The 27,750-nt window shown below is 45.1% G+C and overlaps 4 protein-coding genes and 1 long non-coding RNA gene across 8 annotated transcripts; 2 read left to right on the top strand and 3 right to left on the bottom strand.

Moving 5' to 3' along the window:
- Positions 1-131: 131 nt before the first annotated feature.
- On the top strand, positions 132-2,110 carry trappc4 (trafficking protein particle complex subunit 4). The gene is made up of 5 exons (XM_057049173.1): positions 132-345; positions 1,148-1,322; positions 1,421-1,524; positions 1,625-1,751; positions 1,827-2,110. Exons 1-5 carry the CDS (start codon positions 153-155, stop codon positions 1,903-1,905), a joined length of 678 nt encoding a protein of 225 aa, XP_056905153.1. The 5' UTR covers positions 132-152; the 3' UTR covers positions 1,906-2,110.
- On the bottom strand, positions 1,365-6,332 carry slc37a4a (solute carrier family 37 member 4a). 2 transcript variants are annotated; one of them, XM_057049119.1, is made up of 9 exons: positions 5,893-6,332; positions 5,544-5,793; positions 5,081-5,313; positions 3,737-3,980; positions 3,108-3,266; positions 2,941-3,026; positions 2,741-2,854; positions 2,520-2,658; positions 1,365-2,363 (listed from the first exon to the last, which is right to left on the bottom strand). In XM_057049119.1, exons 2-9 carry the CDS (start codon positions 5,689-5,691, stop codon positions 2,197-2,199), a joined length of 1,290 nt encoding a protein of 429 aa, XP_056905099.1. In that variant the 5' UTR covers positions 5,692-5,793; positions 5,893-6,332; the 3' UTR covers positions 1,365-2,196. The 2 variants fall into 2 exon arrangements, with proteins under 2 accessions (XP_056905099.1, XP_056905098.1); XM_057049118.1 differs by having other exon boundaries at positions 5,544-6,332.
- Positions 6,333-6,573: 241 nt separating this feature from the next.
- On the top strand, positions 6,574-10,131 carry cfap45 (cilia and flagella associated protein 45). Its single transcript, XM_057049117.1, has 12 exons — positions 6,574-6,795; positions 6,872-6,979; positions 7,355-7,473; positions 7,611-7,749; positions 7,830-8,000; positions 8,104-8,282; positions 8,374-8,503; positions 8,613-8,759; positions 8,833-8,946; positions 9,054-9,247; positions 9,454-9,678; positions 9,749-10,131. The coding sequence occupies exons 1-12, from the start codon at positions 6,793-6,795 to the stop codon at positions 9,813-9,815; spliced, it is 1,596 nt and encodes a 531-aa protein (XP_056905097.1). The 5' UTR covers positions 6,574-6,792; the 3' UTR covers positions 9,816-10,131.
- Positions 6,654-8,627, bottom strand: LOC130534707 (uncharacterized). Its single transcript, XR_008952956.1, has 3 exons — positions 7,811-8,627; positions 7,603-7,722; positions 6,654-6,958 (listed from the first exon to the last, which is right to left on the bottom strand). It is a non-coding gene; the product is annotated as an uncharacterized LOC130534707 (long non-coding RNA).
- Positions 10,132-10,174: 43 nt separating the features above from the next.
- LOC130534695 (clathrin heavy chain 1-like) lies at positions 10,175-27,735 on the bottom strand. Of its 3 annotated transcripts, XM_057049112.1 has the most exons (33): positions 27,375-27,735; positions 26,073-26,280; positions 23,595-23,863; positions 23,209-23,370; positions 23,019-23,132; positions 22,755-22,928; positions 22,065-22,262; positions 21,677-21,877; positions 21,346-21,498; positions 20,946-21,068; positions 20,601-20,738; positions 20,342-20,506; positions 20,077-20,257; positions 19,835-19,998; positions 19,592-19,717; positions 19,318-19,460; positions 18,994-19,228; positions 18,777-18,899; positions 18,277-18,422; positions 17,999-18,182; positions 17,725-17,917; positions 17,454-17,611; positions 17,200-17,364; positions 16,986-17,093; positions 16,622-16,789; positions 16,366-16,515; positions 16,150-16,281; positions 15,939-16,049; positions 15,675-15,845; positions 15,365-15,586; positions 14,679-14,699; positions 11,830-11,905; positions 10,175-11,719 (listed from the first exon to the last, which is right to left on the bottom strand). In XM_057049112.1, the coding sequence occupies exons 1-33, from the start codon at positions 27,414-27,416 to the stop codon at positions 11,589-11,591; spliced, it is 5,055 nt and encodes a 1,684-aa protein (XP_056905092.1). In that variant the 5' UTR covers positions 27,417-27,735; the 3' UTR covers positions 10,175-11,588. The 3 variants fall into 3 exon arrangements, with proteins under 3 accessions (XP_056905092.1, XP_056905093.1, XP_056905094.1); XM_057049113.1 differs by lacking the exon at positions 14,679-14,699 and having other exon boundaries at positions 27,375-27,734; XM_057049114.1 differs by lacking the exons at positions 10,175-11,719; positions 11,830-11,905; positions 14,679-14,699 and adding an exon at positions 14,722-15,224.
- Between the last annotated feature and the right edge of the window lie 15 nt (positions 27,736-27,750).

Genomic DNA, 27,750 nt, shown 5'->3' with positions numbered 1-27,750 from the left:
AATTTATCATAGACGTTTAGTGTGGTTTCAAAAACACTACAAATTAATTCTAAATCAACAAAAACATTTTAAAATGTTCAAAAATTAGTTACCTAGAACAATATTGGTTTTCGGCACTTTTTGGTCATGTGACTTTTCCTCGCCAGAACCGGATGTTTGTTGACGCGAAGATGGTGATCTTCAGTGTGTATCTGGTGAACAAGGCTGGAGGTTTAATTTATCAATACGACAATTATGTCCCCAGGACCGAGGTTGAGAAAACGTTCAGTTATCCTTTAGATTTGGTGTTAAAGCATCACGATGAAAAGGTTATCGTATCGTTTGGACAGCGGGATGGAATCAAAGGTAATGTTATTAGCATAGCCTTAGCTCATTACTAGCAAACACAGTTAAACGCGAATGTCCTGCAATAAAACAGATACTAATATAGCAGTTGTATATGCCTAAATGTCCTATAAACACTTTATTCTCAGCCGGTTCCCTCTCGCATATTGCCACAAGCTTCTGGTTATTCTTTTAATTCACTGTCTGGTTTTGACAGACTCAGTACACTTTAGCTCTTTGTTTTAGTTTCTTCTCCCAAACTCGTTCCTATATTACAACTCGCAGGTCTTTTTCAGGTTCATGCCAAGACTTTGAGCATATTGCATTCGGTCAAAGTCCTCCTTCACTATTCAGTTGTTTTCGGACCGGTCCCACTGACCCCTGCTGCCATGTTGGACAGTAAAGGTTAAAGGTCACACCTTCTCACCTCCATTTACTATTTAGGAGTTAGTGTATAGTTGAGGTTCTGCGTCTGTATTAAGGACAAACTTTATCACCAGTTACCTTTCAGTTCATGGTGAGTTGAAGTACACTGAACTTAGTAGAGACACATGAATTTTATTTTTCTTGACTACTGTTAAACTGTCGGGGTCATGGAGGGTGCCGGAGCCTATCCCAGCTGCATACGGGTCAAGGCACCCCTGGGCCAGCTCATCGCAAGCCCTATGTGAGCACTTGGGAGTTTGGTACCTTGCTCAAGGGTACTTTGGCAAATGTTGTGTTTAATTCACCACAGACTGGCTTTTTGGGGAGGGTTTATTTTTTAACTCTCACAATTCTGACCAGGTCATAATGCACATAAAATCCTTGTCTTCTTTTGCAGTGGGTCATGCACTTCTATCTATAAATGGAGTTGATGTGATGGGCAAGAACACAGCTGAAGGGAAGGACATCCTAGAATACCTAAAGGATCCCTCCAGTTATCCAGTGTCCATTCGATTTGGTCGGGCACGCCTTAGTTCTAACGAGAAGCTGATGCTGGCCTCCATGTTCCACTCGTAAGTGGTAATCTTCTGGTAATCAAGCAGTAACCCTGTTAATGAGTGTTACTGGTGTTTTATTGACATGATTTTGTGCATTTCACTGCCTTTCACAGGTTGTTTGCTATAGGTTCACAGTTGTCCCCTGAAGTTGGCAGTTCAGGGATCGAGATGCTGGAAACAGATGTCTTTAAGCTCCACTGCTTCCAGACTCTCACAGGTCGGCAGAATCCATCTGTTGACAGTTTTTTTTTGTCAACGTTCTGCTTCTCACCTGCTGTTTTAAACGGGATTCGTCACAAATTTGTTCTGCCTTTCAGGGATAAAATTCATTGTTTTAGCAGACCCTCGTCAATCTGGAATTGATGCTCTCTTGAGGAAAATTTATGAGATCTATTCAGATTTTGCCCTCAAAAACCCTTTCTACTCTCTGGAAATGCCAATCAGGTAAGCCAAAGGTGACAAATTTCCACTGTTTGATTATATTCTGGTGTAATATTAAATGTTGATTTTTATTTTAAGGTGCGAACTGTTTGATCAGAATCTGAAAAGCGCTCTGGAGATTGCAGAGAAAGCTGGCAACTTTGGGGCTGGATCCTGAACCAAAGTACCCTAAATTGTAAATACGTCATGATTTGTAAAAATGTGAAGAATTAAAGACACGTATGTACTTATTTTTGAGTATTGAATTATTCAGGTGACAACTGTCATCAACTGGAAAACCTTTCTCTCGCTATTAAAATAGACCTTGATGAGTCGATGCCATCATTAAATACTGTAAATAAAAGCACCTTTGAAACACTGAACAGCGTTCTACAGTTTGGTGGCATAAAACACTACAATCTAAAAAGCATGAACAGTTTGTGCGTCCAGGACGAAGTGGAATGATGTTTTAATCTGTTTTCTTGGACTCTCGGCCCATCTTTGTCTGGATGTTGCGCAGCAGGAAGAATCCCAGAGTACAGACGCCACAGACCACCTCCGCTACCCAGAAGGCCGTTTCCCAGCCATAGTACTTGGCGATGGTGCTGAACGGCAGCCCAGACAGAAAACCACCAACTGAAAAGAAAACAAGCAGAAGTTTTGGTCCAAACTTGAAGGGACAGAAAGAGGAATGTCCCCGTCCTGCAGCCGCAGGTTTAATATTTCATCTTCATCTGCAGGAGTCACGTTTATGTTTAATGATGTGTCAGAAATAAACCTCAGAGCACTCACTGTTGGCCATAAGAGCAACAATGGCGTGTGAGGTCCCACAGTAGTTGGACGGGGCACTTTCATTGGCTATAACTCCAAACAAGGCAATTGGTCCGTAGGAAGAGAAGCCAAACACAGCACCTAAGGTGAGTATCCACATCTGAACGTACAAACAGGAGAAACATCGTTGATGGGTCAAACACGGAGTTGTTCGTTTCAATTAGCTGTTGTGACAGAGCTACCTGTGAGCTGTGGGGTGTAACGGTAACTCTGAACAGGTACATGGACACGGACATTCCTGCCATCATGCAGATCAGGATGAAGTGACGAGGGCTCCCATAGAGTCTAAGGCCTTGCTGTACAAAAGGCAGAAATTGATTGAGCTGGTCCAAAATTGTCCCGTGGTGCTGTTGTTTTGAGACATTACAGTGGGGGCACTCACTCTGGCCACGGCCCTGTCAGACAGGAAACCAGCTGCGAGACTGCCAATCAGGCCCCCCACCTCCAGAGCGCTCATGTAGGAGCTGCCTGTAGAGAAGAACCAAGAGACTCACAGGAGGTACATGCAAAAAAAACCTCTGCTCTACACGAAGCTTGCCTTCTCCATACCAGTAAGCATGGACTGGCCTTTGTCCTGGAAAAGAAAGAGCTGGCCCCAGTCAGTGCAAACCGTCTTCACCCCGAACACCACCAGGTAGGACAGCGAAAGCAGCCACAGATAAGGTGATAACAGGAACTCAGACAGGGTGCATTCGTCCCTGGAGGATCCTGGGAAAATTATTTGCCAATAATAATGAAAACATTTACAGTGGTACTGAAAGCGCCACCTCACAGAAGAATGGAATACAAACACAGTGTGAGTGGAAACACCTGCTTCACACCCGGATTTCCTCTAGCCTGTGTGTGTGTGAGCTGTAAACACACCTCACGTGAGGGCACAGAGTCCACCAACCTTTAGGCAAAACACTGAGGTTTATCCCTCTTATCACTCCCACCAAGCAGGTCTTATCCTGTATGGACTGACTGGCAAATGTCCCACTTTAATGGGAGCTGGTTCAAACAGTCTGACATCCCAGTGAAATATGATGGGGTGTCTCCCTTATGAGCTCAGCAACACTCCGACATCAATTTCCTTTTCTGCTCTCAACTCAATTAATACAGCAACCACTGAAATAACATACCTTAAAAAACTGCTGCAAAGCAATAAAATCATTTTAAATAAATCCAGAGGTTATTACCTCCTTTGCTCTTCTTGGCTGCTGCCTCTATGTTTGGCAGGCCGACATCTTTAGGCTCGTTTTTGATGAGCAGCAGACAGACGAAGGAGGACAGCATGCATATTATTCCAGATGCTGACAGGATGGCCCTCCAGCTGTGACTCTGCACCAGCAGCGTGACAAGAATGGGGCCAAAGCTGCCAGCCAGATTCATGCTGCACGATAGAATGGCCCACCAAGTCCCAAACTGGGAGGGTTCAAACCACTGAGGGGAGGGGAGAGGAGAGGAGAGGAGAGGAGAGGAGAGGAGAGGAGAGGAGAGGAAGAGAGGAGAGGAGGAGAGGAGAGGAGAGGAGGAGGAGGAGGAGAGGAGAGGAGAGGAGGAGAGGAGAGGAGGAGGAGGGGAGGGGAGGGAGGGGAGGGGAGAGGAGAGGAGAGGAGAGGAGAGGAGGAGAGGAGGAGGAGAGGAGAGGAGAGGAGAGGAGAGGGGAGGGGAGGGGAGGAGGAGGGGAAAAGAGGAGGAGAAGGAGGAGAGGAGAGAGAGAGGAGAGGAGAGGGGAGAGGAGAGGGAGGAGAGGAGTAGAGGGGAGAGGAGGAGAGGAGAGGAGAGGAGAGGAGAGGAGAGAGGAGGAGAGGAGAGGAGAGGAGAGGAGAGGAGGGGAGGGAGGAGAGGAGAGAGGAGGGGAGGAGGGAGGGGAGGGGAGGGGAGGGGAGGGGAGGGGAGAAGAAGAGAGGAGGGGAGGGGAGAGGAGGGGAGGAGAGGGGAGGGGAGGAGGAGGGGGGAGGGGAGGGGAGGAGAGGAGTAGAGGGGAGGGGAGAGGAAGGTAGCAGATGAGGAGAGGAGAGGAGAGGAGAGGAGAGAGGAGGGGAGGAGGAGGGGAGGGGAGGAGGAGGGGGGAGGGGAGGGGAGGAGAGGAGTAGAGGGGAGGGGAGAAGAGGAGAGGAGAGGAGAGGAGGGGAGGGGAGGAGAGGAGGGGAGGGGAGAGGAAGGTAGGAGATGAGGAGAGGGAGAGGAGGAGAGGAGAGAAAGGGAGTGGAGGAGAGGAGAGGAGAGGAGAGAAACAACATCAGCCAGTAGATGACAAACAGGAGAGCTTAAATGAACTGGTATATCTACAGTAGGTCTCCTGCTACCGTTCTCTACTAGAGGTGGATCACACACTCATGCGTAAATGTGTTTTTTAGGGGTTGTGGAGGTAAAAATATTTCCAATATAAAAACTTTGGCTGCCGTATTAACTCAAACACAGATAAAGATGCTGCATCAAATTACAATGTTTATTAGACCATTTTAACTTAATGATTTCAAGTTAAAATGATTTTATTTCTATAATATCTGAAGATGCCGTCACAGACAGAGGTGTACCTTTCGCAGCACCCTTCCACAGGGGGGCCAGCCCAGACCCTGACCCAGACCATTGAGAAACCAGAGGCCGGAGAAGATGGCAACAGATGATGACCAGGAGAAGACTACATTGATGCCTCCCACCATGAACAGGCCAATGGAGAAGAGCCAGCGAGCGCTGATCTGGTCTGAGAGCACGCCGCTGATGAACTTGCTGATAGCATAGGCCAGAGACTGGCTGCTGGTGATCATTCCTGAACAAAAGGAAACAGAGTCCTAGGATAATCAGCACCAAAAAATCATGCCTGAGGAAATGTGCAGCTCAAATATTAGTAAAGAGAAAATAGTCTTTAATTTATTACACAAGTCAAGTATTTTCCTTTCGAAAACATTTTAGGGTTATTAAAACATACATCCCTGATTGTAAATTCCGTGCCTTTAAGAAAAGATCAGATATATATTCAGAACACAAAAAGCAACGTACCCAGGTCATCTTTATCCAGCTTAATTTCTTGCATGACAGAGGGCATCACGAAGGAGAAAGTTTTCCTGTTAAAGTAGTAAAGAGTGTAGCCCACAAACATGGCCAGAAATATAGTTGCCCTGTAGTATCCATAACTCGCACTGGCCATGGCTGCAGACGTGCCCCTGTAAAATGCTTCTAAAAGTCGCGTTGCTGCAGCTTGTTCTGCGTGTGACAGCGACCTTTGCTTCTGGATCAACTAGTTGGTGAACTGGGAACGGCAGGAGGCGGAGATTATTGGTCAACCTCTGCATCAACATGTCAATCGCTCCATCGTGCACTATCGATGGAAATTGATTATTTTTCTTACATATCGACGATGAAAGTGAGCTCCTGGTCTCTTTATCTCCTGATTCTCCAGGCTTCGACGTGTGTGTTTGTTAATCTGTCAACGTTGTGAGGGACGTCTGTATAGTTTGTGTGGTCAATGATTGACTGGGGAAACCGTCAATAATCACTGCAGTGTGTTTTTACCCGCAGTGATCCTCAGAACAAGCAGCTACAAGAACCCAGTCCGAAGCCGCGACAGTCGTGCAGTACCATCATATGACAAATCACGACAAGACGCAAAACACAAAAATAAATTACTAATAATAATCACGGGTCTCAGAGGGGCAAATCTAAATCTTACAGTTGTATTTGCCCAGTAATCTGCAGTGCGTAGCCTGTAACGTGAGTGCTAGGAAAGGATTTAATAGCAGCAAACCGTGATCCAGCCCCATCTATCTAAGAAAGCCACTTATGCGGCTCTTCTGCGGCGCACTGCCCTCCCACTCCAACGTTAACGGAAATGCAGTGACAAGACGCTTCTTCGTTGGTACGACCGGTTAGACGTACTATTTCGAAGTGCTGCCCCCACTGTTCGGGGACCATCATTACCACAAATCGACATCACTTTAACGCCGCTTGTAAAATGAGAGTTGGATGAAACCCTAAAACAAGGAAATCATGATTGACTTGAGCAAGTAATGAAATCATATTTTAATTTCAAATATATTTTAAGAAACAGGCTGTTACCTCCACTGGCGCCTCCCTCCCCCCCCCCCCCCCCCCCCCGGATGGCATGGCAACAGGCACCAAACGTTCTTCGTAGTAATTATGAATTCGATGAATTTATGGTGCGAAGTTTAGTTTTAGCTGCCTTTAATATTTGTTAAAATCAACCTACAATAAGAATTTAGACCAAGCGACCTTCACTCTCTATAAGACCATGGTAAGACAAATCATTGCAAAACAGGGTGCTAAATATTATATATTTACCTGACAGTCATCGCAATTCCCGTATGCAGAGTTCGGTCTCCAGCTCCAGGTGTTCCAGGAACAGGCCTGCTCCCCGCTACCGGACACAGGCCGCATCTTCTCAGGTGGATGAAACCCTGTTTAGGAAGCCCAAACCGGTAGGTTTTTGTTCCATTTCATCTCGTCTTCTTAAATATAAACCGAGTTCAACAAGTCTAAAAGTAAATACAATAATTATTGTATTTACGTTTTGTTTAGCTTTAGACATTTAAATCCACTAAATATTGGATACAAATATATTGTTTTCAAGTAAAAGTACAATATTTGTAGATTATAGGCTTTATTTTATTGATTTTCTGGTATCATTCTTCATTTGCGTAGTGCTTTTTAAAAAAAGCAAAGTGCGTGGTGGTGGTGGTGTGGGGGGGTTCCAATATATGAATTATTATATAAACACACACACAAATCTGAAACATACATTACAGACTATTTTGGACTATTTTGCAACAAGAAATTATTCTAACTGCCTCCAGGTTTCGACACAGCCAGACCAAGATGGAAAATCAGCTTCTAAAGTCAAGAATCATCTGGACAAAAAGAGAGACAGAGAGACCATCCAGATCGTCACTAAAGACCTGATCCGCACTCTCAGGTAGATTATGTCACCTGCACATCTGAATACCAAGAAATGTAAACAACCAAATTATATCAAAATCACCCAAATAACTGGATCAAAAACCATAATTATTGCAACACTGAAAAAAATATGATGAATGCTCACTGTCGTAGGATCAAAGATCCCCCTGAAGAGTCGGTCATCTTGCCTTCAGTGGAGTTCAAGCGCATTGAATCCATGTCCCAAGTTCCAACGACAGAGGAGGTGGAGGCTCAGCGGGAGGCTCTTCAGAAGAAGAAGGAAGAAGAAAAAGTGGAAATTATGACAAAACACTAAATCCAAGGAGCATTAGCCTGCAGGTCCACACATCCACCTTCTGTTTTCTTCTTTAGAAAGCATCAGAGGAGATGAAGCGTCGTATCTTAGAGGTGGACCTGTCCCGTAAGAAGAGCGTACCTCTGACTGATCTGGAAAGAGAGGCCCAGGACCGGGCCCAGGGTGTTGTGGAGCGGGCCAACCTGCTGAAGATAGAGCAAGATGAGGAGATCAGAATGCTCAACACGGTGAGAAGGAGTTGCCAAGGATGACATTTCTAGCAGACACAATCTGGGTCTGTTAGCAGCTGCAGATGTTCAACAACACGATGCGTGCTTGTGGTTCCTCCAGCTGATTTTAGATGCACAGTGTCAGGCAACACGTGACGCTCAGATTCAGGAGAAGAAGCAGATTCAGGCCGAGCTGACGGAGGAAGAGAAGCGTTTGGATGCTGTGATGGAAACAGAACGCCTCAGAGTCTTGGAGGCTGACAAAAAGACTGACAAGCTGTGCAAAGAGCAGCGGATGAGGTGAAGAGGACAAACACAAACCATGTCGCCATGGTTTCTTATTTTAGGTTAGAAATTATGTTCCTGTTAACACGTCTCATTTTAATTCCAGAGCGAAGCAGCAGATTTATGAGCAAATACAGAAACGTTTGGTGGACAAAATCATGCAGGAGGAGATTCAAAAGCTGGAGAGACAGCAAGAAGTGGAGAAGCAAGAGAAATCTTACCTTCAAGACCTGAAGGTGCATCCCATAAAGAGATCCCCACATCAGTACCTTTATAAACTAAATACAAACACGGGGGGTTGCAACCACCTGTCTGCTCCACTGATTCCTTCCTGTGTCCTTGCAGGCTCTGGAGAGGAAGAAGGAGGAACAACGGCACTTGCATGAGGAAAACCTGCGCATCAATACTGAGACCATCCGGACCAAGGAGCAGCGGAGGGAAGAGGAGAAGCTGCTTGATATGAGAGACATGGAATACATTAAAAAGAAATTGGTAAAACAAAATACACATGCAGACAGTCTGCAAGTAATACCAGAGTTCACTTAAATATCTGCCACCTCTGCAGGAGCAAGAGGCAGAATATGAAGCAGAGCAAAAACGAGTGAAGAAGGAGAAAGAGCTGGAGATCACCAGGCTGAGGGCTCAGCAGGAAAGAGCAAAGGACTACAAAGCAGAGCAGGTGTGAAAAAAGAGCAGTTGACTGCCGGCATCATCGTTTCAGAGTTTAAATTTACCAGCTGAAGATTCAAAGTTTGGTGCCCTCGCACGTCTGCTCGCATGTCTAAGGATGAGCACCGTGCACGGCGACACCAGGAGAGCGTGGACCGAGAGTGGAGGAGGAAAGAGAAGGAGCTGGCTGCAAAGAAAGTGGAGGAGGAGGCAAAGCTGAAGGCAGCTCGCTTGGAGCAGGTCCGCTGCAAAGAGCACCTCCTGTCTATGGAGGCTGGTCGGGAGAAAGCGGAGTTTGAGAGGATTCTTAAGTGAGAAAGCGATTCATTTTCCTTAGAATTAAAAATGAGGCAGCTTAAGTAAATGACATTTTGAAAAATCACTTTTGGATCTCCACCAGGGTTTGTTTCTTGATTGAGTCCTAAAAAGCTAAAATGATGCTCAAAAGGTTGTAACATCTTTTTACTGGATTTCTCCATCAATGACAATCAATTTGGTTCTTCTGCTTGTTCCACAGGGTTGAACAGGAAGCTGTGATCAAACGTCAGGAGCAGGAGGAGAAGCAGCGGCAGAGAGCTCTAGGGTATGCAAACTCCATCCGTCATCAGATAAAGGAACAAAAGAGCTGTGCAGCAGCCAGGCGCAAGCAGAGTTTCCAGGAAGGACGTGAGCTGACCCAGAAGGAGCAGCAGAGACGTCTGCTGCTCAGCGAGATCAGAGAGAAGAAGCTGCAGGAGCTCAGGTAAGAACATCAGCATCTTCTCTCTGAGCGTGTGTGCATCTGAAGTCAGCGTGTGCTTTTGGCCATGCAGGGCTGCAGGACTGCCCGAGATATACTGCAGTCAAGTGGAAAGAAAAGCCTGTACCAACGTGCAGTGACTCGCTGGGAGGAGGCTCTTTATCTCATTAAAACACGTTTAAGAAGAAAACAACTAATGCTTGCATAGCGCATAAAAATGGTGGTGTGGTCAATCAGCCTTCTGGTACATAAAGGTAATTTGTTCTTTGTTTTCAACTGAACATCAAAAAACATTCACAACACCCCAACAGGAACCATGAATTCATAAATACAGATAAAGGAAATGCGCATGCTGATTTAAACTATGCACTTAATACTATAACTATACTACATCATGTGAGTTTCTGGCTTCAACTCTTGGATTCTGATTTAAATCTGAATAAAGATGAAAACACACTGCAGTAAAAGTGTCTTTCTTCAAATTGAGTCAGACAGTGAATACAGTTTTCAGTTTTTTATTTAGGATAGTATTTCCCTTTCAGTTGAATCATATTCTTCCACTTATCAATAACAGATCCCCCTTGTTACTATGCATGACAACAGAAAGAGTTGAACTTATGTTGGGATCAGGGTGACACTTTACACACACAGCTGAAAGCATGGAAGGAAGTTAAGTACATCAAGGTAAATACAAGCTCTTACTCCAGACCATCATGGACAGAACTGGATGTAGTGAGACTTAAATTTCTTCATCAGAACCATCTACACACACAACCTACAGGAGTGTTTAAGGATGTAATCGTGCAGTCTGTAGAACACTGAAGGTTCCGCCAGCCTGTTTTCTGCCTCGTTTCTTTGTGCCGCCCATCGTCAGCGGAGGAGGAAACAAGTGAGCGGGCAGACAGGTGGGATGGGATCTCCATCTAAAAGTTTTCAATCCATCATGGTCACATCTGTACAAAGGGGAAATAAAGCAATGGTGACCGAGGGAAACATCACAACATCTGGCATACACGGACCTCAGCAGAGGAGGGGCAGTAGGGTACGGTTAAGGGTGAAGGGCCCTGGGAGTCGGTGGCCGTGATCCCGTCCTTGCACATACACAGATACAGTCTCACACAAGCACTGTACACGGCACAAGAGGTCACCTAAGTACAAGGATCCGATGAAGGAGCGCTAACATCTAGGTGGATGGACTGGACAGCCCAGTAGAGGCTGAGAGGGTGTTAAAATTCTTATGTAGATCAGGTCATACTCTCACACACCGTCATTCACACGGTGACATACGTCTGTATGCATTTAAAACTCCATAAAGCTACACGCCTGTGCAGAATATACTATCATCACTTAGTGTTACTAACTACAGGTCATTGGCCATTGAAATGGCAATATATGTTCAAATATTATATTTTTTCCCCCGGAATATACAATGATGAAATGCATCTTACAGACAAGACAATAAAAGCCGTTCACATGTTCAGTACATCAAAAGTAAGAGCTTCTCTATATTCATGTCTTCATGAGTGCAAAATCCAATGCTCCTCCACCTACTTCAAAGGCTCATGGCTGAGCTTCAACAAGTCCACTTCTTCATAAACCGACAAAAACATCACATCAGCACAAAGAAAGGACAAAAAAACAACTAAATAACAGTAGTCATAAATATGGAATGTGAAAAACAAACAAACTAATGTTTCAATTTATCTTCAGACAAAAGAAATGAGAGTCCCTGCAACGCCTTTTTCCTCTTGTAACAGAACAGAATAAAAAATAGCAGTGAAAACCAGAGTGGGCTGTCGCTTGCTTGTGGCCCCTGTTGTGTGTAGAAGACCATAGGAAGCTGGTGAGAAAGAGAAGGAGGATGATGGGATGGGAGGAAGGTGCTGGGTCCGGATGAGGGGGGTGGGGGTCGATCACATGCCGTAACCGAAGCTGGGCTGTGGCGGCTGGCCGTAGCCCGGTGCTGCTGTGTAGCCGTAGCCGTACGGCTGCTGAGGAGGCACGGCCACGTTGGGCCCCGCTGTGAGCATGAGCTGTGGTGTTCCTGCAAACACAAACATGACAGAAGAGTCTCACAATCACTTTCCAGGGCTGCCTCCTCACATCCAAGGAGAGGGCACGCGTCATTTACTGGCCTAAAGCCTCTGTCTTTACCATAAACGATGGGCTGGGACTCAGTAGCCTGCTCCTCCTGTTTCCTCAGAGACTCTGAGGCTTCCAGTTTGTCCACCTGTAGGGGACAACAGCAGGGTCACGTCACTTGTGAGCTACACCCAGGCTGATGGGGCTCCAGAAGAGCAGGGGCCAGGTTTATAAAGACTGACCTCTGGGTTATGTCACTGGCTGACAGATGGGACCATTCCTGACAGACGAAGGTGAGTCAAGTCCAGATTTAAGTGAACGAGAAGGTTGCAGGACAGGTCCTGCTAGTATCTACACTAATGGCTACAGCACACGGACGCCCATGGCTGTGTGGACGGTCATGGGGATCAGGAAGAAGACGAACTTCTACTGGACAATAATGGTCCCACCATCCAGCCACCCGAAACTGCTCTATCATGTTGGACATGTAAACTATGTAGAGAACCAATCACCCACTGGTGGGTATGTTTTCACCTGCCGTCCTCTCTTCACATTTTCCGACATTTCTAAGCAAACAGATTTAAGGGTGCTGCAGCTAAAAATAAATAAATAATAATAATAATAAAAAAATCAAGGCACCTGAAAATATTCACATCAAGTGGAAATTTAGAGTTTTTAATGCCGTAAAAGTCACATCACACTTCTGACCTATGACACAAACCAAATCAAGCTGCGACCAAAGAATTAATTTATTTCAGAGATGAAACAGATCACTGTTGGAATTGTGACGGTACTAGAATGTTAGAAACCTCCTGGTAACAATGTGCAGGGGACACAAAGTTATCTAGGAAATGGATTCAAAATCCAGACTGGATATTCCGGTCTGGCCACCAATCCGGATGGAGACATCAACATGAATTTCTTCTACCGGCACTGTAACATGTAACAAACGAAGATGCAGGTGAAAACACAACCCCCGACAGTGTGTTGTTTCTGGTCTTCATCTGGACATTACAGAATAAATACTCCGACACTACATTTGTAAAGAATGGTAATTGTAATGAGGTGAGAGCAAAATAACACCTCCGAGCACGTCTCCTGCACACGCATGCAGCAGACCTCAGACTTAACTTGCTTCACCTGGCTTTCAGTGCAGTTCAGGGGCAGATGACAGCAAATAAGACAGGACAGAAGTAAAAGTCCAGCAGGCAGCACCAAGCTTCAGCTGTCAGCCTGGGCCATATCACGCATGCATATTAAAAGGTGAACGCTTCCTCTCACTGTGGGTTTGGGTTCAGTTCTCTACATACGGTCTGCTTTGATGCTAGTCAGTCTGGTTAAACAGGCTGCATTTAGAAGAAAACAACTATTACACAAGAGAAGAGTGGAGACATGCTGAAGCAAATTGGTTTATTCTAGAAGATTGCATGAGAAAGAAAGAAAGAAAGACAGAGAAGGGACAATACTGGAAGAAGGGTGGAAGAGGAAGGGATGGTTGTGTACAGCCAGATCAAGGTTCCAAAAAGAGGCGCAGCCAACGTGCTGTCCAAGCTGCAGCCAGAGGAGAAGTTCATGCTCACAGCTGATAGAATCTAAACTGTTGACCAAATTTTACAGAAGACTCAGGACTGTCCCAGTCAGGACCATAGAGCAGGCTGCCACTCGCTGGCATTAGAGGAGGACGACCATGAAACCTGACCACAGCAGGTCAGGAAGCAGAGCGATGCGATCCTCAGAGGACTCTAACTATGTGGGGGTCATTCTTTTATTCATGGCCATTAAAAGCTTCATAGCAGCATCACACAGAGGGGCAGAGGAGGCTTCTGATGAGCCCTAGTGGAGCTCTGAGACACTGCAAACACACTGTCATACAGGTACATAGTCCATAGCATAAAATATAGAGGAACGCAAACACTGCCTGGATCTACAGTTTGGAGAAGTTTATTATGTCCCAGCCTGGGATGCTTTTAAAGATGACTGATGATTGCTGAACTGGAATTGGGCCACTATAAACATTTGTTGTCTCTAAGATCATAAAGCAAGATGATGTAATGGCTACGCCTACGATGCCATCACAGCTGCTGGGGGTCAATAAGGGATCCGTTTTAGTCTGTAAATGTTGGACAACTGCCTTGGACATTTATACTCCCTGGACATTAATGCTTCCATGATAGATGTAAGTCTGAGCACCAGCTTTACATTTTTACCTGATCTTAACAGAAGCAGCACAACCTTTATGATGGACCTGACACCCGTTACTCATGACTATAGGAAGCCAGTGGCCTTAAGGTCTGTAGCTCTTTTTTCCATCTTTCTACTTTGTTTCACATCATCTCTCATGAATGTTCTTGTCAAACCACTCCTCTAACAAAGACAAACGATCAAAAAGCCCAGAGGTAAAAGTCTTGAATCAACACAGCAATTAAAAAGCTCTCTCTGCGTGGAAAGTTAACATTCATTTAATTAGACAAACAGTAACTGACACTTATGACACCCTAAAAGAGAAGTTCAAGTCTATTTGCAGAGAAGTTGGGACCCCTGACAGCAACAGACCTCAGACCTCCACCTGTGGACACCATGTCCTCATGTTTGATGTCAGACAGGAAATCAGCTGTCTGCTCTGATTTTCTCCCCTCCTGCTACTTTGTGTATGCAGCAGTTTGTTGCCCAAGAGGAATATCTACCTATCTGAGCCCTGCAGGTGTTGGGAGCCACACTTTGGGCTCTAGAGGTGTTCTAATAGGTAGGTGCACTAATAGGTTATAGGTGCTCTAATAGAGACGTGGGGTTGCGGTCAGAAGCAGCAGAGTGGCGCAAGGAGGAAAGGAGTCATGCAACTTTGCTAGTTTAATCCTCCAAACTACAGGGCAGGGGTGGGAGGGGGTTAAAAGTAATGATTAGAAAATGGATTCGACTTTCACCTTTTCTTTTATTGCATCAACCTGGAAAGGAAATTCAGAAAGGCAAATTGAGGAGGAAAAAACAAATGGAAAGTCTCTGATCACAGCAACTGACAGAGAGAAAAGAGCAAACGGGCATCTGATGCAGGGAAATAATGCCACTTTTGATACAAATGTAAACTTGAGATTTCATCTCTCTGACAGGTAGTAAATTTAAACAACATATTGACCAATAGAGCAGAACACCAGCGTAATATTCACTCTGTTATCTTGGGAAGATCTACAAACTATTAGGCTCATGATGGTGAAATAATCACCCACCACAAAGGTTTGGTTGTTATTTATCACAGATAAGGACAGAATTATTTTAATGGGCTAGTGTACCATCTGTTGTGAAAGGAAGTTGTTTAGACTGTGGTTTAACAGAGTTCAATGTATGATATCACAGCAGGTATGAATCTCGTCTGCAACACATTTGTATGGAAAAGCAGCCTGAGAGAATGGAAACCAAATCTCGTGACACCAGTGATGACATCTGACTGACAAGAGACAGGAAGATGAACACAGCTGGAGGAAAAGTACAACAGAATCAGGAGCTCTTTCTTTTTCATGAGAACAACTGCTCATGGCTGAAGAAGATTTGCATTTCAGCAGCACTGTCACTAAATAACCCCTTCAGACACAGAGACCATCTCCAGCCAACCTACCTTAGAGAGGTACTCCCTCATGACCTGGATGAAATACGGCATGGAGAAATCCATAATGTTGTGTCGCCAGGCGGTCTCCAGAACCACATCAGGCCGCAGCAGGTCATAGCAGGTGAACAGACAAGCTGCAAAACACTCCTTCTTATCTTCATTCAGGAACCAGGCCAGGAGCTCCTCAGCCAGCTCGATGTCTTTGGATTCAGATGCGTACTGCATGGCGTCCTAAGTGTGAAAAACAAAACTGGCTCAGTGTCGTGCCTGGCTGAGTGGACATTTGATAGTGAGAGCGTGTGGTTTCGTGGGCTCGAACCTTGTAGAGCTTGTCGTTTTTGCAGAGCTCGACACTCTGTTTCCAGCGGTTGTTACCCTTGAAAAGATAAGCTGCAATCCTTCTAAATTCTATCAGCTCATGTTTTTCCAGGCTCTGGGCCAGTGAGATGTTATCAAAGTTGTCATAAGCGTCGATGGAAGTGCGCAGTGCCTGATAAAAAGGGAAGCAAATCCAAATACAGCAACTGTAAGTGAACAAATGACTGAAAACTCAACTGCAGGTCTTCAGGGATATTTATCTTACAGCATAGTCTTCTTCAATGATGAAGAGGTTGTTGAGCGCCTCATTTACAGATTTGTTGTTGTGATTCTGGACAGACCTCAGGTATGGTTTCACCAGAGGTAGCTGTTTCACCTGCACAGATGAGCGTATGGCCACTTTTAGGGCAAAAACAGCTAAACATTTCTAAATAATGCATCATTTTAAAATGAAATCCAGAAATGAGGGGTTGGACCTTGTTGAAGAAGGTGACAGCACGCGTGTGGTCCAGTCTGGGAGAAAGGACGATCAGCAGGTCATTCAGTAACAAGGGTTTGAACTCCAGATAAAAGTGAACAGCCTTGTAGTAGAGCTCCACGTTGGCCACCTGTGGTAAAAAAACAACAAAAAAACCACACTGACTACTAATACCTTGTATTATTGCCATCCTCTGACCTTTTATTATAAGAACCTTTGTGACAATGTCTTTGAACTGGCCCTCCTTCCAGGCATTTGCGGGGTGGTTCATCATGGTGATGATGGCATTGTCGTACTCCTCATACTTGTCGTAAAGGAACACAAGCTCTCCCCACAGGTGAGCTTGCTCTGCGGCCCTGAGAACCTGAGACACGACGTTTCCTTCAGTGAACAGTTTCTTATCAAATTACTGAAAGCATCGTCATCATCAGGCTTTTTCTGAAAGAATTGATTTGCTTCCAACAACATACCTTTGGAATGTTGACCCGAGACCAGAAGAGCTCCAGGTGCTCTCTCATCTTCTGAGGTTTAAATTTGGAGTAGAGGATGGCCAGCTCAGTAAACATGCCCATGTGGGCCCGCTCCAAGCCGAGAGCCGCCTCCAGCATGGTGATCAGCTCTTCAAAGTAACCACGGTCCTGAAAGATGGAGACGGAGATAAAAACACTTCCTACACAATGAAGACATTTGACACACAACAGAAGACATGTCCATCTTGTAGACATCAGATTAATGAAATGTCCCCTGAAGCGCTGATATTTGGCTTTTCAAAAGACAATTACAGATTATGTTTAGAGCTGGTGTTAAAACCAGTATAGCACCAGGGGAAATTACCTGGTAGTAGTTAATGAGTTCCTCCAGTTCGTCAGCGTGGACGACAATATGAAGACCACACATTTGTGCCAGGCGGAACTCCTTCCCATCTACGCAGGCGAAACACACCTGAGAGGAAAGATGTTCATGTTTGTATGCTTATGGGGAAAACCAGCAGAATGCTCTCTCCAAATGAACGCTTCTACCTCTAAAACCCCAGAGTGTCACTGCTCACCTCCTTCCAGGTGCGCGTGCTGTTGGCCTTCCGAGCTCCATCCACAGCAGCCTGGTACTCTCCCAGGTGCACCAAGGTGGACGCCAGGCGGCCAAAGTTGGACACGTTGTTGTAAAGTAGTTTGGCTGCCTCGTACATCTTGTCATCATAACAACGGTCACCAACCTGTTGCCAGACAGACACGAAGCAGCACCAATACGCATCAAGTGGGTGAAACAATATGAAAGTGTGTCTCCGGGCTTCAGAGGACTTACCTGCTGAATATGAGCATTGTTGGGCCCATTGATGAACTCTTCCAACTCAGCCAAGCGGTTGGTCTTTGCCAGGGCAAAAATCAATTCAGTTTCCACATATGACTCGCGGGCCTTCTTGCGGGCCATCATCAGGAACTTTACCAGGTCCTCCCAATTTCCTGCACATGACATTAAAGTCTAATTGGTGTTTTAAACTCAACGCTTGACTGATTATTGAATTCAGCAGCCAATTTGTGTCCATTGTAGGCACCAGAAGTGTCTTTAATCTTACCGCTCTGGGCTGCAGCCTGCCCCACCTCCATGTAAGCAGAGGGGTCATCAGCTTTGATGTAAGAATCAATGGCTTCTTTGACGAGACCCTTTTGAAGCTGAGCCTTTGCAAGCTGACTCCACACTGGTGGCTCATTGCAGCGTTCAGCAAACTCATAAGCTCTGTCCAGGTTACCGATGTGCTCAATCAGAACCTGAACACATGACCCGTCATTTAGGAGGATGGAATCACAGTGGAGGATAATGGGCAGAAGGCAGAGAAATAATGCACCAACCTGCACAGCAGAGGTGTTGACATCAAACTTCCTGAAAATAGCAAAGGCCTCCTCAAACAACTCATTGCTGATGGCAATGTTTGCAATGTCTGGGGCATCGTAGTTGTCCAGGCGGTTGATGTACTCCATAACACGGGTCCGATCAGCTTTTATAGCTGTCAGGATGAGCAGATTCTGGAGGTTTCTGGAACACAAACCAATACCAGTTTCTTCATAGGACATCTTCAAAGTTCCTGATAGCAAGAACGCTCATTCTGGAAATGTTAGGCCTTCCTCACCTGTGCTCACTGAAGACAGAGTTATCCAGAACAATCTTCTCCAGAAGCTCAATGAGCTCATTGGGAAGGTCAGCGGTCATGAAGGCCTTGACTGTGACCGACACTTCCTCAGGATCCTGCGTTTCAGACAAGGCTGTTTGAACAACCTGCCGAGAGAGAACAAAAACATGGTGAGCTGCAGCTGATGTCTCGACATTGGTGGTGGGTATTCTGTTGTGAGTAGGATTATGTAGGGAAGCGTGTATATTTCTCCAGAACTGTCACTCAGCAGAAACCGTGGAGTCAATCCAATAACTCAATAACAGAAATCTCTGACAGTCAGGTGAACTATCTGGACATTGTGCTGCACTGCAAAACACATCCTGTTCGAAACACCACAAGGGCTTTTCCTTCTTTTCAAACACTATTTTACATTACAAGTAACAATATTTAACTGAACAAAATTAAAACCACAGATGCGCTAACACCTGGCCACGGAGATGTAGTTAAATTCCTGTCACCTGGTCAATGAGGGGTCTTCTGTAGTTGTTGGTCTCCAACAGGACACTGGCCCACAGTTCGGGGTTCTTGCGACGAACAAGATAGCGGGACAGACTCTTAAACAGAGAGTTCTCGTTGCACACCTAAGACAAGGAAGTAGCAAAAATAAATGTCTAAAAAAGATCAAGAATGTTTCATAAATACAGAGTGAATTCACAGGAGGGGTTGTATTCTTACATGGATCAGCTCCTGGTCACACTGCCCTCTTTCATAAGCTACACAGGCCAGGTGGGGGTCCCGTTTCTCACAGTACTTGCCCACCACACGGCTGTCATAATAGGGGTTCTCCCTCAGGAAGCGTTCGGGGTTGTTGTTGCTGTCAATGTAGATCTTGGCAAGGGCGTTGTGGGTGGCAGGCTCTTCGCAGCCTTCATGAATGCGTGCCTCTAACCAGGGCAGCAACAGCTTCAGTCTGGAGAGAGAAAACCAGAAGGACTTTTAAAGGGAAAAACCTCTTTCCAAATTTGGGTCTTGCAATGTACACAGGTGCCCTCTGCTTACCGATTTCTTTTCTCCACTTCAGCTACTAGTTCATCTGTGGAGAACTGTCCTCTGACCACCAGGATAAGGTTTTTAATCACATCTTCAGCACAATCGACATCCAGCAGTCCTCCAATGACAACTGGTAGGCGGCTTGGGTTAACCTGGAGTTGTTCAATGACAGTTTTTGATACTTATTCACAACTTTCATGCAGGTTGATAGGTTGTTTTTTAAATGGATATTATATGTAGGAATATCTTAAAAGCTGCTTAAGGCTCTGAAGGAGTTGCATACCTTCTGCACGTAGATTTCAATGTATTTCTGCAGGCTGTTGCGGTACAGGTACAAGACCAGATCGTGGACAAAGTCAAAGCGGTCACAGACAATGATCAAAGGCAGCTGGTCAGTCAGTTTAGCTTCCTGAGGAGATAAATCCAAAGCATTTGCAGCTAAATACCTGCACGGCAGGTCTCAGGGCATCAGTGGCAGACACATAAGCCTCATTTAATGGAGGAACTCATTTGGAACATTTCTGACCTTGAGAAAATTCTTCACACGTTCAGGGTCGTAGCAGTTACTCTCTCTACAGATCCTCTCCACCTCCTTGATCTGGCCTGTCTTACAGGCAGCCTGAATGTATTTGAAGTGGACCTCTGCGTCCTGGCTGAAGTTTACAATAGAGCCCAAAAAGTAGAACAAACCTAATGTGCAAAAAGTAGAAATCAAAACCAGCATGAGACCTAATCAGAAGAATTTATTACAATCTGTGATCTTCTTACCCTCAAAGCTTTTGAAGGACTCAAACAGTTGTGTGAGAGACTGCGTAGTGAGCTGCTCGTGATACTTGGAGGCAACCTGAACACAGATCTGAAGGTTCTGGCGAATGTTTGCAGACAACATGGCCCTGAGACACTCCAGAGAGTCCTCCACTGAGAGGGAGCCAAAGAAATTCACCAACCACTGCAGGAAACAACAGACTATCAGCAACAGAAATATCTTCATGGCTTTCAAATGCCAATTTTAAGGACAAGGTCCATGCTGTACCTCTGGATTTAGCAGGTGTGTGTGCACCACAGCGCGCTTTATGTCATACAGGTCAGTGTAGTGCTCTAGCGCCCTCTGCAGGAGACCAGCCTTCTCACACAGCTGGGCCACGTGAGCTCGATCATAGTGGGTGAACATCTGATTGCCAAGGATGGCATCTGCAACCTGCAAGTAATGGCAGAGGACCAAATACATTTTCCACATGGTTTTCAAATGGAAAGCTTGTACCTGCAAATGTAGTTAGTTAAAAAAAACTGACCTGTGGTGCATGGACCAAATTCATTTCCAGCAGTCGTGTCTGCAGTGGTCCTTCCATGGGCCTGTTGTTCTTCAGTGCATCTAGTAAGAAGGACGTACACTGCTGGATCAGGTTGTACTCCATGAAGACGTCCACAATCTGGAGGTACAGGAAACGGTTTTGTAAATATGTACACACACAGTGGCTTGATATTTAATCTAACAGAGCCCTCCTCAGCACTTGTCTTTATTATTACTTTATGTACATCTGCCGTAAGCTCAATAAGTACGTGGATTTAAACCAGCAGACTCAACAGAATTTATGTTAATAATTGTGATTTGAAGACATTGTAAATGTTATTTTAACCTGTGTAATGTCAGCAAGTGGCTCTTCATCCTGAACCAGCATCTGGGAGAACTGGAGACCCTGTTCTGGGTTGATGCGCATTACATTCCTCAGTAAGAAGATCCAGTCTGGAGTGTAGCCCACCTACAGAGACAACACATCGTGAAGCAGCCCTGTGTAAATCAGCCACCACTTGATCTGAATCACATAATTTATAAAACAATATTCTTTTAATTGTTAATGTTCCATCATTTTTGAGTGTGTTACATAATAAGAAATGAGCAAGGACCCTTTATGTTATGATTACACCTGAATTTAAATTGTAATCAACTTCTATGTGGGAAAGGACAATGAGGTGTTTATTCAAGGCTGAATACTAGTGGACTTTACGTCAGTAACTAAAACAGGAATCATCACGAACCTTCTTGGCATAGAGGACAATTTTCTGGAACTGTCCAGTTTCTGCAAAGCACTGAATGACCTTATTGGGGACGTTGGCTCTGAGGTAGACACTGAGGGCAAGAGTTGGATCGACAGACTTCACCAAATCTCCAAGCTCCTCAGAGCACTCCAGCTGCAAACACAGAGAAAACCAACGGTTCAGGTGTATAAGAGACGGGAAAATCATACTCGTATTCTCAGAAATACTGAGCATCATTATGTATGGCAGAAAGAACTTTCCCAGGGTCCTCTTCACATTAATTTGACTTAGTTAAACTTGTAGAAAAGCTGTTCAACAGCTAGGAACACACCTTATCCTCTTTCAACCATTTTTCTAGCAGCTGCTTGCGACCTTGCTGGAGAACAGGCCTGCAAAGCTCCAAAGACTCAAACTTATTGAGTTGGCCCTGATCAAGTAAGATTCCAAAGTACTGGAGCAGAGGAGAGGTCTGGCCTGGCTGGGCCGGAACACTCTGGAAACGACGGATTGTGTCTGGGGTCCTCAGGATACCCTGCAAAAGACAGAAACACAATAAGGAGAGGAGTCCCGGTGCACATCTAAACCCTTTTAAATAAAGAAACACCTCTAGGTTTTCACTGTCACATCTAAGCTAAATAAAACAGCTTAGTATCAGCAGCCTGAGATTGTGTTGGTTCAGCAGTGAATGATGTCATCCGTCTGGTCCATATTACACATACCTTGGGCGCATTGGCTGCCACCTTAGCCGCCTCTGAATAATTCCCTGCTGCAAAGAGGGTGTTGAACTTGCGGGCAAACAGCTCCTCGGCACCAGCGAGATTGTTGCGGACGGCCATACGGAGAGCCAGGTCTGGGTTCTGCAGCACATTGGTGATGTAGGGAATGATGTTTTCCTCCTCCACACATACTGACAGCACCTGAAAATGCACAGTCAGCAGTTATTGGTTAGTTAGAAAAATCCTCCCTGTTGCAAATTAACTATTTATAATATGAGAGTAATATTACACAAGCAAAATTCTGTAATCAAAAGGCCAAAAAAAAAAAAACCCCACCAGATCCAGACTGTAAGAACAGTGCACTGAGTCTGAAAACATGTATACAACACTTGTGGCTTTTTTAAAATTACAGGAGGGATTAACTTGTTGAGGTGTGTAGTGTTACAGTTAAACTGCTGAGCTGAATGTGGCAAACCTGTAGATAGAAGCTAAGATCAGGATTAGATGATATATTCTTGCCTAGACAAGATTAGACCCCCTGTTGAGGACGCCACGTGTTGCCCGAAAGATACCTTACTGCTCAAGCTTCTCCGTTTATCTATTCCAATCGCTAGCTAACAAGGAGATATGATCTGTTAGGACCCATCATGAAACCATTAGCTGTAAAGAAAATGAATATTAAAAGTGTTATACCTGTCCTTTCCTGTTGACTCCAATGATCCCAGCAGTGGGCTCGTGGGGCGCCGTGACAAAAATGGTCTCCCCACTGATTCTGTTCATGTAGATGCAGGTTCCAGTCTCCAAGTCATAGAGGTGGATGTAGCCATATTTAGTAATGAGGAAGACGACATCTTGTTTGGAACTGATCTACAAAAACGAAGAGAGAAATCTGCTTCAAGCAGCCTCGCCCAGTAACCAGCGCGATGCTCTAACCATTGTGATGGAACCAAGCATTACCTGCATGGCCACCGGGAAGTCATTCTGTGCTTCTGGGGGGAAGAAAACATCCACAGCTTTCTTTGGAAATGGTTGGTTCCCTGTTGGTGGAGTCCCGACTTCAATGATGTGCAGCTGAAATGAGCAAAATAAGAGTCAAACATACAGGGTCTCTGGAAATGTCTGGATGTGCTTTAGCTCTAACTCGTACTTTTCCTCCTGCCTGTCCTCGCACAGCAAAGCAGAACAGAGTTGACTCTTCGGTGTTGCCCTCCATCTTGAACTGTGCAAAGCCAGCGGCGTGTCCTTCGATGGGCTGCGACACCTTCCTGTCCACTGAATACAGCTGCATGGCTCCAACCACACGGTTTTGCTACAGAAAAAAAGTCCAAAAACAGGGAGAAATGGAGGAAAGGCCACAAACAGCTGAATTGGTGCTGTTGGTTCCCAGGGCTTCAGCAGTGAACAATGTGACTTCATAAGCATTTCACAAGGCTGCATTTGAGGAAGTACTCAACCTAAGCAACACCCATCATCAAATTGACACCCCCAACCTCCCCGATAAATACACCTGAAATTCGGCCGCTGTTCGTTTACCTGCGCAGAAATGCCAATGAGCAACAGCCACTTCTGCTTGGCGTCTGTGCGGTAGTTGATGATCTGACAGCCTGCCAGGCTGGAGTGACGGTCAAAGACTTTGATTGGTTGAGAGTCACCCTCCATGCTCCAATGGTAGACCGCGTTGTCTGTGACCAGGGCAACGGTGTTGAGAGAGATCCACTTCCAGAAGGTCACATCGTCTGTCATGGTGTGAGCCTTCATCTTGCTCTTCATCTCAATGTTGAAAATCTGCAGAGTCTTCGCGGCTGCAAACACGGACGGTCACAGTTAACAAGTCACACAGAGGAAGACACCCCACCACCCCCAGAATTACCCCAAAGAATAGATATCAGCCAACAGGACAAAATGAGTGTGTCCCCGCCTAACCTACACACACACACACCACAGACTGTGGGAGGAAACGGAACATTTGGGCAGACCAGACTGAACGCTGCAGAAGTGGCAGCATCAGGGGTTCAGCTTTAGTGACACCAAAGGACCAGAACAAAAGCCAGAACCAGCATCAAAACAAGAGGCAAGACCAACGAAAAGAACCAGACAGATGGTGGATCTGCATTCAGCCAGGTCTGAATTTTGCTGTCCATCAGTCACCTCCAAATGAAACCTAACCTTAACCCTGGTGGTGAGATCGCCAAACTGCGTTACTTTTACACTTTAGCACTAAAACAAAGTAATGGTGGGTTTATTTGGTCAGATTTCACAATTATTCATTTACAAATTTAAACTTAATCTTGACTCTCAGAAACTTCTCAGCTTTTTAAATTTAAATTAGAACTATTGTCTCTGTGTCCTCAGCATTAAAAAGGCTGTTTATGGGTGGTGGATGGTCATGGGACATGTCTAAACTAAATACATAATTTCACTTCTCATATATGAAACCAAAACAACCAAACATTAAAAAAAAAAAACAGAACTTTTCTGGCCTAGTTTTGATGGCTGGAAGATTTACCTCCATAATATGATTTGAAGTTAATTAGGAATGAAAGTCTGTAGACACTCCTGGAGCTCAGTGCAGTCAAAAATGATGATTTATGACCTGCTCCACCTATCAGCAAAATGAAGCTCCAGGCAGGAGACTACAGCTCTTAAGGGATTCGCATTAAAATTTAATCCCTAAAAAAGATGTGGATATTTGTGGTGGCCCTGAATGCAGATTAAAAAAAACAGAAAGAGACAAAAAACACAGATGTGATGAGGAGAAAGATGCATTCCTCTGCCCAGCTTTGATTGGAGGAAAGAGACTCCAACTTAAATATAAAAAGCCCCCAACAAACTGATTTTATATGATCAGGCCCAATGACATCATACTAAAAGCCATATTTCAATGTAAATACAACAAAAATAACAAAACTGTCAGGTGGAGTGAAAGTCATGGAGAAATGCTTCAATGGTGTCATGTTTAGAGCTGGTCAGTAATTAGGAGATACACATGGTGGAGCCGTGTTAGTGTCCAAAATAAAGAAGGTTACATATAGAAAGCAGTTGTAACCATAGAAGGCCTAAGTCAGTATCCTGTCTGGGTTTGTTTTTTTTTTAAATGCTGAGGTGGACAGAAAGAGTCAGAGTTGTCTTTTTTAATCAATAATGACTACACGTGTCTACATGCTGTGAGTCTTTACCATCCAAAAATGTGACTCCAACATTATCTGTTATATTAATATCAGCCATCAGGAGCTGTCAACTCCATCTCCAGTACTGACTGATTATCATTACATGCTGCAGTGTGTGTGTATGTGTGTGTGTGTGTGTGCGGCAATGAGGTAAAGTTACTGTTTTGAAAGTTCTCAATTCGACCTGATATCAGCTTTCTAACATTTCACATTCAGCTCTGCGCATTCATGCAGGTCGGTCATTTTTGAGAAAATGGTGGTTTTAATTGCACGTTTGTAAAGATTAATAACAGTATGTGTGTAGCGCAACATAAGCAGCAAAGAGAACACAAGGAAACAGGGGAGTCCTTCAGGCTGTCCTCATTTTGCTAGTCCCTGCTTGTCTTATCACTAAGCAGTAAATTCAAGCAGTCAGTAAATGTTCTATCAATTTAGTGCAAACATTTCAAGGCAGTGCAGACGGGATAACATTAACAACTCATGATATGTAAAATTCAACTCACCGTCTGGAAACATAAGAAAGCAGCACAGGAAATGAAAAAAAGAGCAAAAACAAGCAAAATAGACAAAGTATTCATGAAAGCATGGCATTTGACTATCACATTGTCTACCACTATGTTTCCTGAAGTGATCAATCTTATAAATGTATTAGCTGCTCCACCTTTGATCCCTGAACTTAAGAGAAATGGGATGGACTACATATGAACATCAAAATGGATAGCAGACATCTACATAACTGACAACACAAACAAACTTTACACTGAACTGTGCAAAAATTAAATGTTGAATTTAAGTGACTGTGTTTCTAGAAAGCTAGCTGCGGTCTGCGTGTTGCCTGGCGTACCTTTCAGGGCGATAACTTTGCTGGCTGGATTCATGATGGCGCTGTCTGCAGAGATGGGCCTGCGGATGGGGTTGTTGGGGTCGGCCATGTCGATGATGACAACTTGGGCCTGCTCGCCCACCTTCTCCCTCACGCAGATGAACTTGTCAGACTCCATGGTCAGCGTGCTGAATCCGATATTGGCTGGGTTGATTCCCAGGTTCTGGAGCTGAGATATTGGTTTAATTTGATAACACGCAGTGGATTTTTCACTTCAATCATCTACAACAACCGTTAGGAAATAACCAAATCCAACTTTATGATCAACGTTACTAACAAATACTTTTTTTTGTGCTAATTGAGCTGATACCTGGTCATCGGAGGAGTTCTAAAACTTCAGAACACTGGTATTTTTTTATGAAATTACCTTCAATAATTAAGAAAAGCCATACTTTCTCCCCTGACAGCACAGACCAGTGGCTGTAACACATGTCTAAGCTTTATTCCAAGACTTTTGTGTGGTTGCAGGAGATGTTGAATAAGAGAATTAAGCAGGAAATATCGCTTTGATGAACAAAGGTCACTCAAGGTGATCAAGTGTGTCCATCTAGTCTTGTCTGGCTGTTGTAGATTCAGTGACAGATATTTAATATCATGCGGTGGTAGCGTGCGCGTAGCAGCCGAGCTCAAATGAAAAGCACCGACTAATCCGTCAGCAGGTGGTGAAAGGTTGTGTTTGAAGGCAAATGTACATTTTTACAGGCTGTGGTTGGCTCGGTGACGCTTCCATGAGCGGGTTATCACACTGGAAACACCCTGTCGTGACGGCCCAAGATTACTGGAGATGGAGGATTGGCTCATGTTCAGGTTCCAGCCGCTCACAGGTCATGTCGCTGCTAAACCTTTACTGGCTGTGATGACCCACAAAAGGCCACCATTTCAGTCAAATATGCTGGTCCTGTCGGCACCGCGAAGCGTCAATGACGCGGCGGCACCGCTCCGTTACAGCCGCGATGAAAACACCTAAAACGACTGTAGCCTCTCACACGACTGACAGCGCCCAAATTGGTCGACATGACATCTCAGCAGGCGCATTTCACGCAGATTAATTATTACCCCTTTATCTTTACTGATAGCCAAGTTTGAGGCGACAGCATCGGGGAGCCGCTAGCTTTAGCTGCGTTGTAGCTACGGGCTAAACGGGGGATGGGAGGTCATTCATTCGCTGCAGATTCTGACGTTGGATACTAGCGGCGATAACTGTCAAGCCTTTTTCAACAACACGCTTAGAAAGCCCCGTTCTAAATGTAGTCACCCACATACCTGAAGGTGCTCCTGGAAACGTATGGGTAGGATCTGAGCCATGGTGCTAATCTTGATCTTCTCCGGAGTCCTGAAATTGTAGCCGCACAGCTAGCTAGCTAGGCAGTAGCACCGCGCTAGCTACGACCTCCTCACTGGATGTGTAGGTCGGAGCCAGACGGTGAAATTCCCAAAACACGACAGCAAAAATGAACAAACAACGCTCTTAATAGCGGCGCCTAGATGTGCTGCGACAGAAACGCTAAAACACCCCCCTTTCGTGAACGTTTAGGGCACTGCATCGATGGTAACTGTGGCTACGGCTGATCTTCCGTCCAAAACCCGCAATGGCGGCGGAAACGAGTCAGAGCTTGAGACTCCGGAAGGATCCAGGGGG

This window comes from Takifugu flavidus, chromosome 12 (assembly GCF_003711565.1).
Source record: "Takifugu flavidus isolate HTHZ2018 chromosome 12, ASM371156v2, whole genome shotgun sequence".
Taxonomy (NCBI): Eukaryota; Metazoa; Chordata; class Actinopteri; order Tetraodontiformes; family Tetraodontidae; genus Takifugu; species Takifugu flavidus.
The sequence above is the reverse complement of the archived record's forward strand: the minus strand, read 5'-3'. Positions and strand labels throughout refer to the sequence as shown.

Bases quoted from the DNA above. Each gene is read 5' to 3' on its own strand.
- cfap45 (XM_057049117.1), top strand. The intron at 8,001-8,103 runs GTGAGAAGGAGT...TGGTTCCTCCAG, and splicing joins AGATCAGAATGCTCAACACG to CTGATTTTAGATGCACAGTG. The intron at 8,504-8,612 runs GTGCATCCCATA...GTGTCCTTGCAG, and splicing joins CTTACCTTCAAGACCTGAAG to GCTCTGGAGAGGAAGAAGGA.
- LOC130534695 (XM_057049112.1), bottom strand. From the start codon at position 27,416: ATGGCTCAGATCCTACCCATACGTTTCCAGGAGCACCTTCAG. The intron at 22,929-23,018 runs GTAATGCTTGGT...TCGTTTTTGTAG, and splicing joins ACTTCCCGGTGGCCATGCAG to ATCAGTTCCAAACAAGATGT. The intron at 16,516-16,621 runs GTATGTTGTTGG...GTCGTGTCTCAG, and splicing joins CTCGGGTCAACATTCCAAAG to GTTCTCAGGGCCGCAGAGCA.
- trappc4 (XM_057049173.1), top strand. From the start codon at position 153: ATGTTTGTTGACGCGAAGATGGTGATCTTCAGTGTGTATCTGGTGAAC. The intron at 346-1,147 runs GTAATGTTATTA...CTTCTTTTGCAG, and splicing joins ACAGCGGGATGGAATCAAAG to TGGGTCATGCACTTCTATCT. The intron at 1,525-1,624 runs GTCGGCAGAATC...TCTGCCTTTCAG, and splicing joins CTGCTTCCAGACTCTCACAG to GGATAAAATTCATTGTTTTA.
- slc37a4a (XM_057049118.1), bottom strand. From the start codon at position 5,691: ATGGCCAGTGCGAGTTATGGATACTACAGGGCAACTATATTTCTGGCC. The intron at 2,659-2,740 runs GTAGCTCTGTCA...TTGTACGTTCAG, and splicing joins TTACACCCCACAGCTCACAG to ATGTGGATACTCACCTTAGG. The intron at 2,364-2,519 runs GTGAGTGCTCTG...TTTTCTTTTCAG, and splicing joins TGTTGCTCTTATGGCCAACA to TTGGTGGTTTTCTGTCTGGG.